At 48.4% G+C, this 13,617-nt stretch overlaps 3 protein-coding genes across 3 annotated transcripts; 1 reads left to right on the top strand and 2 right to left on the bottom strand.

Annotated features, from left to right (window-relative positions):
* Window positions 1-228: 228 nt before the first annotated feature.
* LOC133884419 (pre-mRNA-splicing factor ATP-dependent RNA helicase DEAH1-like) lies at window positions 229-3,671 on the top strand. Its single transcript, XM_062323816.1, has one exon. The coding sequence runs from the start codon at window positions 278-280 to the stop codon at window positions 3,485-3,487; it is 3,210 nt and encodes a 1,069-aa protein (XP_062179800.1). The 5' UTR covers window positions 229-277; the 3' UTR covers window positions 3,488-3,671.
* Window positions 3,672-3,839: 168 nt separating this feature from the next.
* On the bottom strand, window positions 3,840-7,652 carry LOC133884420 (cyclin-dependent kinase C-2). The gene is made up of 12 exons (XM_062323817.1): window positions 7,447-7,652; window positions 7,265-7,346; window positions 7,091-7,181; window positions 6,979-7,008; window positions 6,782-6,894; window positions 6,605-6,677; window positions 6,387-6,507; window positions 6,172-6,289; window positions 5,144-5,283; window positions 4,996-5,053; window positions 4,814-4,884; window positions 3,840-4,697 (listed from the first exon to the last, which is right to left on the bottom strand). The coding sequence occupies exons 1-12, from the start codon at window positions 7,554-7,556 to the stop codon at window positions 4,160-4,162; spliced, it is 1,545 nt and encodes a 514-aa protein (XP_062179801.1). The 5' UTR covers window positions 7,557-7,652; the 3' UTR covers window positions 3,840-4,159.
* A 1,128-nt stretch (window positions 7,653-8,780) lies between these two features.
* On the bottom strand, window positions 8,781-13,414 carry LOC133885895 (uncharacterized). The gene is made up of 6 exons (XM_062325662.1): window positions 12,799-13,414; window positions 11,384-12,214; window positions 11,117-11,311; window positions 10,871-11,031; window positions 10,109-10,219; window positions 8,781-9,136 (listed from the first exon to the last, which is right to left on the bottom strand). Exons 1-6 carry the CDS (start codon window positions 12,988-12,990, stop codon window positions 9,070-9,072), a joined length of 1,557 nt encoding a protein of 518 aa, XP_062181646.1. The 5' UTR covers window positions 12,991-13,414; the 3' UTR covers window positions 8,781-9,069.
* Window positions 13,415-13,617: the final 203 nt, after the last annotated feature.

The raw sequence follows: 13,617 nt of genomic DNA, 5'->3' as shown, positions 1-13,617 counted from the left end.
CCACATCGGACTTCCCCAACTGCCTGACCGGGCGGTCCTCGTGACTCTCCGCGTGGACTGAAGCACCAAACCGACATACCGAAATCGCCTCGGAATGGTCGAACCGGGCAAACGAACACACAGCCGCCTTCGGATCGGTCCATCCACGAATAAAGCAGGTCCCAAGGCACCCAAATCCCTGGCTCAAGTGCGTGCGCCCCGCGTACCGCCTCTCGCCGCCGCCTACGACTCTATCCATCCCTCGTCGCGGGGAGACGGCCGGAGGAGAGGCCAGGTCATGGAGAGCGAGGGTCAGATCAAGACGTGGCTCTCAGACCGGCTGATGGCGCTGCTGGGGTACTCCCAGGGCGTCGTCGTGCAGCTCGTGGTCCGGCTCGCGCGGGACTGCGCCTCCGCCGGGGACCTCGCGGCGCGGCTGGTCGACCTCGGCGGGTTCCCTTCCTCCCCCGATACGGCCGCCTTCGCGGAGGACGTCTACGGCAGGCTACCGCACAAGCAGGGGGCTACCGGAGGCGGCCCAGGGGTCAGTGAGTACCAGAGGCAGATGCATGACGCGGCGGCGCTGGTCAAGAAGCAGAGCGAGTTCAAGCTGCTCGACAAAAGCGACGACGAGGAGGTGGAGGGTGGCGTCGCCACGTCGTCTTCTCACAGCGGAAGGAAGCGTTTCAGGAAGAAGGGCCTGCCCCAAGAGAACGACGAGGAGGCGGCCGCATTGTCCGATTCTGGACGGAGCGTGCGACGGCGGCGTTGTCCGGAGTCCGACGAGGATGCCGGCGATCCTGATGAGGAGGAAGAGATGAGGCGTGATCAGATTGAGAGGGCCCAGCTCGAACGGAACATCCGGGAACGCGATGAGGCGAACACAAGGAGATTGATGGATCGGAAGGCGTCCAAGCAAGAGCTGGACGAGCGAGCTCACCGATCTGAAGCGATGGACAAGGGCGAAACCTCGGAGCTCAGACGTTTGTCCCGTCGCGCGTACCTGCAGAAGCGGAAGGAGAAGAAGGTCGAGGAGATGCGGGACGAGATCCTAGACCACGAGTTCATGTGCGATGGCGTCAGGCTCACGGACGCCGAGGAGAGGGAGTTCAGGCGCAAGAAGGAAATATACGGCCTTGTCCACGACCACGCCGAGAACGGCGACGGCGCCGGCGACTACTACAGGATGCCTGACGCCTACGATGACGCCGCGAACGCGGACCAGGAGAAGAGGTTCTCGGTTGCGAGGCGGCGGCACGACGACGTCAGCACTGAGGCGAGAGGCCGCAAGGCGAACGCTTTCTCGGAGCAGGAGTCCTGGGAAGAACAGCAGATCAGGAAGTCTCGGCTGCAATTTGGATCGAAGGACCGCAGCCGCCCTGGCGAAGAATACGAGTTCGTGTTTGAAGACGGCATCGAGTTCGTCAAGTCGGCGACGATGTTGGGCACCGAGCCGGACGACGAGGCGGACGAACTGGCCGACGACATTGATGCCAATGTTATACTGCAAAGGGAGCTCCAAGACGAGAGGGAGACCCTCCCGGTCTACAAGTTCAAGGACAAGCTCCTCAAAGCCATTGCGGAGCACCAGGTGATCATCGTCGTCGGCGAGACCGGCTCCGGCAAGACGACGCAGATACCTCAGTACCTTCACGAGGCCGGGTACACGGCCAAGGGGCGGAAGATCGCGTGCACGCAGCCTCGCCGCGTGGCGGCGATGAGCGTGGCGGCCAGGGTGGCGCAGGAAATGGGCGTCAAGCTCGGCCACGAGGTGGGATACTCCATCCGGTTCGAGGATTGCACGTCGGAGAAGACGGTGGTCAAGTACATGACCGACGGGATGCTCCTGCGTGAGTTCCTCGGCGAGCCGGACCTGGCCAGCTACGGCGTCGTCATCGTGGACGAGGCGCACGAGCGCTCGATCTCCACCGACATCCTTCTGGGACTCGTCAAGGACGTCGCGCGGTTCCGGCCGGACATGAAGCTGCTCATCTCCAGCGCGACGCTCAACGCGGAGAAGTTCAGCGACTTCTTTGACATGGCGCCGGTGTTCAAAATCCCGGGGAGGCGCTACAAAGTGGACATCCACTACACGGCGGCGCCGGAGGCGGACTACGTCGACGCGGCCGTAGCGACGGTGCTGCAGCTGCACGTCACGCAGCCCCCCGGCGACATCCTACTGTTCCTCACGGGGCAAGAGGAGATCGAGACGGTGGAGGAGATCCTCCGGCGCCGGACCCGGGGCCTGGGCACCAAGATCGCGGAGCTGGTGATCTGCCCGATCTACGCGAACCTGCCCACCGAGCTCCAGGCCAAGATCTTCGAACTGACGCCGCCGGGCGCGCGGAAGGTGGTGCTGTCCACCAACATCGCCGAGACGTCGCTGACCATCGACGGGATCAGCTACGTGGTCGACCCGGGGTTCTGCAAAGTGAAGTCGTACAGCCCGCGCACGGGGACGGAGTCGCTGCTCGTCCGCCCCATCTCCAAGGCGTCGGCTGACCAGCGCGCCGGCCGGTCGGGGCGCACGGGCCCCGGCAAGTGCTTCCGCCTTTTCACGGAGCACAGCTTCAATATGGACATGGAGGACGAGACGGTGCCCGAGATCCAGCGGAGCAACCTGGCCAGCGTGGTGCTCTCGCTCAAGGCGCTGGGGATCAACGACCTGGTGAACTTCGACTTCATGGACCCGCCGGCGTCAGAGGCGCTGCTCAAGGCGCTCGAGAACCTCTTCGCCCTCGGCGCGCTCAACTGCCGCGGCGAGCTGACCAAGACTGGACGTCGGATGGTGGAGCTTCCGCTCGACCCTATGCTGAGCAAGGCGATCGTGGCGTCCGAGCGGTACGGGTGCTCCAAGGAGGTGATCACCATCGCGTCCATGCTGTCAGCCGGGAACGCCGTCTTCTACCGGCCCAAGGACAAGGCGATGCTCGCCGACTCCGCGCGGCAGCGCTTCGATGCGGCCAACGTCAGCGACCACATCGCGCTGCTCAACGTGTACACCGAGTGGGAGGCGTCCGGGTACTCGGCGCAGTGGTGCCTCGATCACTTCGTGCAGTCGCGCACCATGCGGCGTGCACGGGACGTGCGGGAGCAGCTGGAGGCGCTGCTTGAGCGGGTGGAGATCGACCGCCAGTCCTGCGCCGGCGACCTCGATGCGGTCAGGAAGGCCATCACGGCGGGGTTCTTCCACAACTCGGCGCAGCGGCGGAGGGATGGGACGTACCGGACCGTCAAGAGCTTGCGGACGGTGTTCGTGCACCCGAGCTCCGGGATGGCGCGGGTGGACCCGCCGGCGCGTTGGGTGGTGTACCACGAGCTGGTGGAGACGACCAAGGAGTACATGCGGCAGGTGACGGAGCTCAAGCCGGAGTGGCTGCTGGAGATCGCGCCGCACTACTACCGGGACAACAACGTCGACACGCCTGAACCGAAGAAGAAGGCGGACAAAGCGCAAGGGCAGAGCACGAGCGGCGCAGTAGCCACGGAGAGGCGGAGTCGAATCTGAATGACTTCTTTAAAATATAATCACTAACGTGTGTACAACGGGCATCAAACTTACATGTAATATTTAACCGTTGTCAACTTGTAGCAAGTCAATTTGTGTGAAGTTCCGAACAATGGGCTCAAGATATTTGTTTACAGTCAGCTATCATAAGGAGCTAGTAGCCACCGATTGAATGTAATATTTAACCGTGCACGTATGAAGATTTAATTTATGAAAAAAAAGGTATCATGAAAATATTATATTCACTAAGAAAGGGATGGATATCTGAGTCGGTTCGAACTCTTACAACTCACACTCAGATAGCCAAGAAAGATAATCAGTAACCAAGTCAGTCAGAACTCAGAAGCCTCCATACCAAGCCAATAGTTCCCTCAGTATTCAACGTTGATGGAAATAGTTCATTGGTGACCAAGTGTAATTGTATAAACAACACGAAATTCTTCCCATACTAAAGAAACATACAATTCGACACCAGCACATGCATCATACATCGGAACATCTTGCCTGTTATCCAGTGTAGGATCAGCTGCAGTGTCTCAGATTCCTAAAATTAGAGGATCCTTAGAAGCTCGTTGGGTTATAATCAAAATCTCATAAAACACTTGAACATTACCCAATACATACTCGAACCCAAAGTACAGCAGGGTATGGTTTCACTGAGATGGTACTGTACTATTGCCAGTTTCCATACTGCTGCTGGTTGCGAGAACCACCTTGCTGGGAATAGTTTGCCCCCCTGCCTGGACCAGAAGCGCCATAAGGGGCAGCTTGCGGATAATTTGGTCCAGCAACTCCATAGCCACTGCCACTTCCGCCCCTTGGGCCACCTGTTCCACCCATCCCACCACCAGGGTATGGAGGCCCTCGGCCTTGTTGAGTATAAGGGCCACTGCCATAGCCACCGCCTTGACCTCCACGGTTTGGGTAACCTCCACCTTGGTTCCCACCCTGTGGGTACCTGTTTGGCCCTCCTGGCCCTCGGGGCTTTGCATAGTGATGGCTTGGCCCAGCTGCCATTGGAGGATGAGGGTTCATAGGCTGGCCCGGCCTGATTTGTGGATGTGGTTGGCCTGACTGCTGGATTGGTGGCAAACGGGCATGTGGTTGAGGATGCTGTGTTTTTTGTCGCTTTGCTGCTTCTTCAGCTTGCCGCTGCTGTTGACGTTTTTTCTTAGTCTGGAACTCATGTGATGACTCATACTTTGGCAGGCTGCATTTGCAGACATGAAATGGATACAATTAAGAGTCAAAGCGCAATAGAATTGACTTGGAACAACTTAACATGATAAACTATAAGGGCAAGGGGAAAAAAGCAATGAGCAACACCTTTTTGGCTCCGCTGGTACAGGATCAGTCCAGAAGTACTCTGCATCGAGCGCATCTTTTGCCGATATCCTCTGAACGGTGGAAAGGCATGCCAATTTAGGGCTCAAAATAAATATATGAAGGAAAAAATATGGATTTTAGTCATTTCGCATGTCAAAACATATCAATGCTAGCAAATGTACCTGTGATGGATCCAGCGTTAACATCTTCTCTAGCAGATCCAAAGCATGCCAGTCAAAACTGGAGTCACAAAAACAGGTAAGTAAACACACATATGAAGGGCAGCTAGGCAAGCTTCAAACATGGTGAAAACACAAGTATAATACTTACTGCTTAAAAGCCTCCTTAACACGTCTCTTCAATGGGCGGGGAGGCTTGAAATTATTATACCATGGCATTTTTGTGACACCCGGCCAGTTCAACTCATCAGGTGTGCCACAAAGTTCAAATATTTTGGTCAGCTGCTCCGGCTGCATCAGAAAGCAGAGAGCAACAGAGGTTTATATTTGCAAGCGTGAGCTTCAAAATGGAAGTCATGGATGCAGACATGTTAATCAATCTATTACCAAATTCAAGTTTGGAAGTTGGGATACATACTGGTAATGGAAAATGATCACATGAACTACTATAAGGATAGGGTTGCTAAGCTAGACGGAGTAATTTTGAATCTCTGATCCTCAAAAGAACATCATGATCCTGAAGTAGATGTAGAGTAAGAAGTTGATCCACAATGGCCAAGCGCTTTATGATGCACTAATGTTGCTACTGGGCAAGCACAAGGCTTCCTTATTCCTTAATTTGCCAAACATATCCAATGAATAGAAAATGTGATCACATCACATTACTTTTCACATGACTGGGCTAAAAGAGTAAATTGTGTATAGGGTACGTTAACACGGTGAACCATACTTTCTGTATTACTCCAGCGTATACCACATCTAGTTTATTTGTTTCTAATTGCCTACATGCTCTATTCCAAGTCTCTTATTTATCATCAAAACACATCCTTACACTTCAGTTAAGTACGAAGAAGATAATAAGTAGAGAACATGCCGGTAATAACACCAAATAGTTGATAGGAATTGTGACAAGAAAGTTCGAAAATTCTATTAGGTCAAACAAGAGACAGGATCATATCGTTTCTAGGATGACTTCGGTAAAATAAGTAACATGATTTCTATCAGAAAGTACTGCTTATCCAACTTAAGAATAGATAACATTACAAAAACCGAGAATTTTTAATGCAGAAATCAGAATATTTCCATGCTTTCTCATCTTAGACTCAGACTAGCAACAAACTATGACAGGAATCGCTAAGAAAACTATGGTGGTGGTTTAAAGCATGGAAGAAACTGTACCTCATTCTTTCCAGGCAATATAGGCTTTCCATAGAGAAGCTCTGCAAATATACAACCCACGGACCACATGTCAACTGCTGGCCCATATTTTGTGCTTCCCAACAACAGCTCTGGAGGCCTGCAAATCATCAATCCAACATAATGATTAGCAGGATACAACTAAGTAATATATAACTTGCATAACAATAATGATAGCTTGCTAACAGAACCCATACCTGTACCACAAGGTGATCACACGGTTAGTGAGGTTTCCATTGTGATCACTTGAAAATGATCTCGCCAGGCCAAAATCAGCAAGCTTTAAGTTACCCTCATTATCTATCAAGAGATTAGATCCTGCAAGTGTAATAATTGTTTCAATGCAGCATTAGCAAAAAAGACAACCAAGTCGTAACATAACCCAAAGTAGGAAACTAGACTGTATGTCATATACCTTTAATATCTCGATGCAGAACTTGATTGATATGACAATAGTGAAGGCCCATAAGGAGTTGCTTCATGTAGCACTGGTACAGGACATACCAGACATCTTGCTAGCATTAGATCATGAACAACACCTTCTGGCAACCAAGAACCATCATACACCATTACACATATGGATGGTTTTTACCTTAATCTGGGGTACGGTGAACCGCATCCCAGGTCTGTCTGCCAGCCCTGTCAAGTCATGGTCCATGTACTCGAAGACCATGTAAATGCTCCCCTTGTACTTGTTACCATCGACTATCGAACAACATCACAGCATATGGTACATCAATATTATGCAACAAAGAAAACTGTTAATAGCGATTTTGTTAAGAATTATACTTTGCTTGCCCTGCTCATCTCTCTCCGGACCTGCAAATTTTTGCAATCTGTTAATCCTCTGGACAAAGGCCATCATCAACTGGTACAATGTTCTAACTCGTATTCGCCAAACCTGGCGAGGTGACGATCTCCTTGAGCTGGATGACGTTCTGGTGGTGCAGCTTCTTGAGGATTTTAATCTCGCGGATGGCCGTGATCGGGAACTGCGCCGGATTCAATAGAGATAAGAGCCACGACCAGTGCGAATTTCAAAGCGCATGACACGGAAGGGGAGGAGAATACTTACGCCCTCGCGCTCGTTGTCCATGCGGATCTTCTTGAGCGCGACGATCTCCTGCGTCTCCGTCTCCTTCGCCATGAACACTTGCCTAGAGACAATCACAACAACAACGCGTCAGCGCGGCCGAACTAGACCGATGCGCAGGCGGCGGCGTGCTCGCTGGATTGGGGGATTCGATAGATGCGTACCCGTAGGTGCCCTCCCCGATCTGCTCGAGCTTCTCGAAGCAGTCGACGCTACGGGAGCCCCACGACGGCGACTCGTCGAGGTTGAGCTGCCCCGGCGCCGCCACCGCCATGGCTTCCGGAGCTTCACGACGCGCTAGGGTTTGGAGGGGACGCGGGGCGGATTGGATTTGGTGGTAGGGAAAAGAAGGGGGCGATGACGCGTGCTCTGAAGCCGAGTCGGGATATTTGACAAAGCTTTTTTCTGGGCCCGTTGGATTCGGGGTTGTGGCGTGTGCCAAGATTCGTGCTTGTGGCAGAGCGCGTGTGACCGCCGGTTTTTGACCTTGTGTTTTGAGTTCTGGTTCAATTCGTGCTAGATTTGGTTTTTAAATCAGAATGACTGCAACATACTGTAATTTCGATTTATCCAAGGGCTGCCAAAAGGATAAATAAACCTCAAAAATTACGAGAATGACTTGACTGGCAAAGCTTGGCAAGATGGCATTGAACAAGCGTTGTTGTCGTGGATGCTTAATTTGCCCGAAGTGATCCAAACAAATTCGTCACAAAACCTTCGTGTCCAAATCATCGTCTACCCCAAAATTCCTCCTTCTGAAACTCCTAATCCTGCTCCGGTGGTTCATACTCCATTGATGGCAATTCTTCCTGCTTCAATGTAAAATAACTTATACCAAACAAGATATCTAGGTTCTATTGTCTACTGCTGAGAGAATAATTGAGCTGTATGGACTTTTTATCAATTACATTGCATATGATAAAGAACGCTACACATGACATTGTGAAAACAGATTATATACTAGAAAGTTGCACTAGAGCCTAGGTCTGCTTCTCTTGGGACATCAAGGAACTCTTTAGATTGCTGACATTTTCCTGTAATTTGGTCTCCAAATTCTTCTCCCATGTTACACGCCCCGCTGCATCTTCCATGACCAATAAGAAAATAGCTGTAAATTTTAAACTTCTATAGCATGAGGTCATAAACAAGAACTATCTACTCCATTTGGCGACAATCAACAAACCATGGTAGTATAATGCGTGGGTCTAAACACTGCAATTGCATGACTTACGTGGGAATGCTTAGAGTAAAAATGGGAAAAGCACGAAATACAAAAAGGAATCCACGTGTATAACATTTTCCAAAAAAATGTGTCATCACCTAGAGTAGGCTGACAAGGATATATAATTAATATTATATATTTCATAAATATCATATATTTGTAAAATATCCAAAGATACTCTTCAACGACTTACGCAGGTATCCCTATTTTCATATTTACATATAATCGAGTACAAATCCTCAACACCACTCAATCCAAGCATCACACTTAAAATCATAAGATGGAACAAAAAATTGCAATATCAACAAACATCCCCCGCCATACAAGAATCTCAAATTAACATGGCAGTTCATCAATTTCATAATGGGACGACTTCTATGCGAATTTGCCATATAATACAGAAGCATCCTGAGCTGTTCTGACTTCTAACCATATGAGAGGGGGGGGGGGATGAAAATAACACCCGCAAGAGACGTTTTGCAGATTCTATCGAGACTGGATCAGAGAACCACGCTAGGAGCTCCATTTTCCTCCGTAAGAAGCTTAATTCTTAAGAGACAAAGAATCAGCCGACTTTTCCGATGTTCAATGCATCAGATCTGCAGACATCTCCACGACAAAGTGGGCACACCCTAGAAAGACAAGACAGAAATTCATATCAGCAGAAAGATGGTTATCGGCATTCAGCAGCAGTACACTGCAAAATACAACCTGTCAACCAATGGTTACTGTATGGTACCAATAAATACATACTATATGAAAATAATCCTTTTAGCAACTTCAGAGTAACAAAATTCCGAAAAGACATTCCCACCAGGTAAGTCTTAGGTTCAGTGAAGATATCAAAATCTAAACAAGATGTTCCAGTAAAGATATCAAAATCTAAACAATAAAGTCAGGTTCTGTTCCTTAAATTTGAGGTCCAGTGGGGATCACGAATAATTTCAAAAGAAAAGGATAAACCTTCAATTAATAATCTCAAGTGAGAATTTTAACAGCACAGGCTCAAATATTTGAGCATCCTATTTATCCTTTTCTGAAAAATGAAAATACAATCCTATTTAAGTCCACCAGTTGCTTGTGGCTCAAACATTCTGAAGGGGCCCTTAAAAAGCAAAATATTCAGGAAAAGACACGGCAAATATAAACCACTAGAAAAAGACATTCATGGCTATCATATCCATCATATCCATCAGTCTAGTCTCGAAGCAGCACAAGGATTAAACTCAGCACTAATGCATCTCAGCTATCAGTTCACACTGGCGGTAAATGTTAGATTTTGGGATGTCCGATAGCATCTAGGCTAATGATTGAACTTTACACCAAATTTAGTTGACATAATTTGCAAGAAACAAACAAGTTTACAATTACAAAGCATGTGGGTTTTTTGTTAGAGAATGTCAATTGTCTCGTAATGTCACATAGAGCGTCAAGGGATAGCTACAGCCTACAGAGCTCTCATATTAAGGAGATAATTGTAGCATGTTGGTTCTGCAGTTTCTTTCTTTTCCCAAATGTGGATTAGAAAGAAAATACATTTTTAAAAAGGAGAAAGAAAGTTCATTGTTAAAAAAGAGGAAGAAAATTTATTTCATAAAGCATACCTGTGAATCTCTTTTAGCCATTTATCTACACATGTTAGATGAAATTCATGATTGCATGGAAGTATACGGACACAGTCTCCCTCTTCATATTCAACAAGGCAAATATAGCATCTGCATTGAGGGGGGAAATGAGAACTTGCACAATAATATGCAGTTGCAAGGTTAAAGGACAAGTACCCAGACAGATATTGTTAACTCCCGCTGCGATAAAATGTACAGGTGTTAGACAGCTAGAAATGAACTACCAACTTAAATGGCAACTGTACAGACCACATGTGCATTGCAAACTTTTCATGTATTCTCATTAGAATTTTGATCCCCTGTCTGGTTTTAATTAAAAAGGCAGAGACATGCCTTTTACTGGGGCTTGAATTATAGATTGGAATATATGACAATATGAGCAAATTGGGACGCCTGAATCTCCCACTTGATGACAATAAACAAATCAAGTGCTTGGATCTGAATGCTGCATAATCATACTTTATATGCTATCCTATGCCTCACTTGCTGACCTTAGGATTGAGTTTTGATACTGAACTTTGTGGGCAAATAATAATAGCTATAAAGAACTGAAAACAGGTATTGGTGTTTCATGTATTAACTTTCCATCATGTGCATGGACGCCATGCTGTTAAATAGAGCCAGAAGTACAAGAACTAGTCCTATTTAAAAACAGTAAGATGTATGGCTAAATCTGTTTAAAATTCATATATTCGAGTAACAATTTTCAAAATTTATGCTGAATAAGCTGTAATAGCTTACTGTGCAGCCTCATCAGTTTGGTATTTCAATGGCTTCCTATACACTTTTACAGGAAGACACTCAACGATCTCCCTTGGAGCAGGAACGGCAGATCCAATTGAAGAAAACGATGGCCTTGAAGATGATAAAGCAGCAGACTGCTGGTGGATTTCATCCAGAACCTATGGAAGTCATAACCATATGGATGTTAGTATCTTTATCCAGTCAAAAAGGCCAGAACCAAGTAGAAATACTTGCACGACATACCTCAAAAAGTGCTTCTGCTAACATAACAATTCTCGATATGCTAGCCCTTGTGCTAGTTTCTTCATCAGGATTACCTGGTCGGCTGCTTGTTCTGCAGTTGCAGTTTCCCGTTCTATGCTGACCAGATAGTATGCAGGACCTCTCATGACCAGATAAATTTTCAAACCTGCTGCCCAATCTTTGGAGAGCTCTGACCTGTTACGACAGCAAAAGTTATAATATGCAGAGGTAATAAGCATGGCCAAAAATAGTTGAACTGTAGACCACCTGAGATCGTATCCTCCTCCTCCTCTCAAGAAAAGCTGATCGGCGCTCCAGTAGATCCCGATTACTAGAATTGTACAGGCTGTTGGTTGAAGGATCAGATCGCAGTTCTGAACTTCTGTCTGAATTAGTCCTTGGCATCATTGCTGAATCTTGCCTAGCACTAGCATTTCCGGATGGCCATACTGTCCTATCAAGAAGTGAAGGGGTGAATAACCCATCTGAGAACGGAGTCCTCCTGAGAACTCTGTCACGAAGACGCCCGACACTTAATGTTCGGCTAAATCGAACACTGTCTTCAAAAGGTTCCTGAGATCCCATCCTTCTGTATGAATTCCTCAAGTTAGCATCTTCAGATTCTAGTAAATGTCTCCTAGCCTGACGAGCCGCTCTAGCTTGTGCTGTGACACTATCTCTAAGCATATCCAGAGACGAATCAATCCCAGCAGTCAGCGAACCACCATGTTGGGCTGCATGAGAAGAGTCGTCCACATCTCCACAACCTTCACCTGGATTAGCTGAAGTGGTCATGCCAGATGACAGAATGGAGCATGCTACTGATGATCCCAAGCTGACAGCTCTACTCAACCCAAAATTGACACCAAGACGTGGCATTGACCTGTCAGAATGATTTGGCGATTGATTGGCTGCTGCTGATGCACTGGTGGAAGCAGCATTTTGTAGCACATCATCATCTCGTTCTCTCTCACTATGTGATGAAGGTGCCACTGTACCTTCACCTGGATGAGATTTAGGCATAGCGAGAGCTTCTTCATCGGATTTTTCAGTGTGAGCAAGTGAAGGCAGCCTTGAAGTCAATCCTCCCTTGCTAGACTGGAAACATGCAAAATGCATCATTTAACTACAATGAGAGATCCAACTTAGGAAACTGCATACGGAACAACTCCAAACGAATCAACCTATCTAGTTCCAACAAGTTATAGCATTCATCCATAAATCATAATACATTATAGAGCTTCATTCAGATGAAGTTTAAATTTGTAAGCTCCCAGGTCGTCAACTATTCCAATATCTGACATCATCCAAACCAAATAGTCTATCAAAGAGAAGACAGTAATTCACAGAGGAGAACTATTGTGACACATCGAACTAATCAGAGTTCACTTATTCCCTTAAAAGAAGTTCAGAATTCAATTATTGAAATTTGAAACCAAATTATGAAGCCACGATTGAACAATTTCCAATCCCACAGAAAAGCTGACTCCCAAACCGAGACTAGTACGCTCGATGGGTGAAGCAATCAATTCACAACGACGAGATCTATCACATATTCGCATTCCATTTATGGAAACACCCTTCCCAAGCTCGATTCACCCAGCAACCAAACCGCATTTCCAGGCACGCAGATTCGCATCAAACCAACGCAGAAGAAACGAAGGGGCCGGGAGCGCCCTTACCTCAACCGCCGCCGTCGGGGCAGCGGGAGCGTCGCCTTCGCACGGCGCCGTGACACCGCGGAAGCAGGAGGAGCTCGGCAGCAGGCTCCTCCCCCTTCGCCCCTTCTCCTTCCCGCTCCCATTCCCCCTCCGAACCTCTCCGCCCGCCGCCGCGGACGACGACGAGGCGCCCTTGCTGCTCCCAGATCCCATCACGCGCCAAACCACACCCGCACGGCCGCACCGCACCTTACATATCCACGGACCGGCCCAGACCGAGCTCCATCGTTCGGGCTCCACGCCACGCTCCTCCGAGGCGGCGCCTTGGCGGGGGTGGCCGCGTGGACGACGCCTCGATGGGCGTGAAACGAAGCAAGCGACTGAAGCGAGCTCCCACCGCTAGCTTGGCTAGCCTAGGGAGAAGAGAGATTAATAATGGGTCGCCTCCGTCCTTGCTTCGAATGGATTGGAGCTTGATTGGATAGTTACTCCGATTAATAATGGCGTCCTCTACGTACTACGATGAGTGTGCAATAATGCGCCAAGCCTCGGTCGCCGCGACAACTCTTCGCTTCTTTCCAAATTATTCTCGTTTCCGTTTCTATTGTTTCTGCTACGTCTGCAAAGGGTGGATGGATGCAGCGGATGAGTGGGGTAACAGAGTGTTGCAGCTTGCAAGAGTGGAATTCATAGAATAGAGTTCTCTTGGAAATATGCAATTTTTGCGGGAATTATCAGAGTTTCAATGCACGCCGAACAGATTTTCGTTTCCCATTTTATTCGACATGGTGTAGTGATACAAAATTCTAAATTGTCATGTCATGACATGACATGTACATA

The sequence above is a fragment of the Phragmites australis genome, chromosome 11 (genome assembly GCF_958298935.1).
Source record: "Phragmites australis chromosome 11, lpPhrAust1.1, whole genome shotgun sequence".
In the NCBI taxonomy this organism is placed as follows: Eukaryota; Viridiplantae; Streptophyta; class Magnoliopsida; order Poales; family Poaceae; genus Phragmites; species Phragmites australis.
This window is presented reverse-complemented; position numbering and strand designations above follow the sequence as displayed.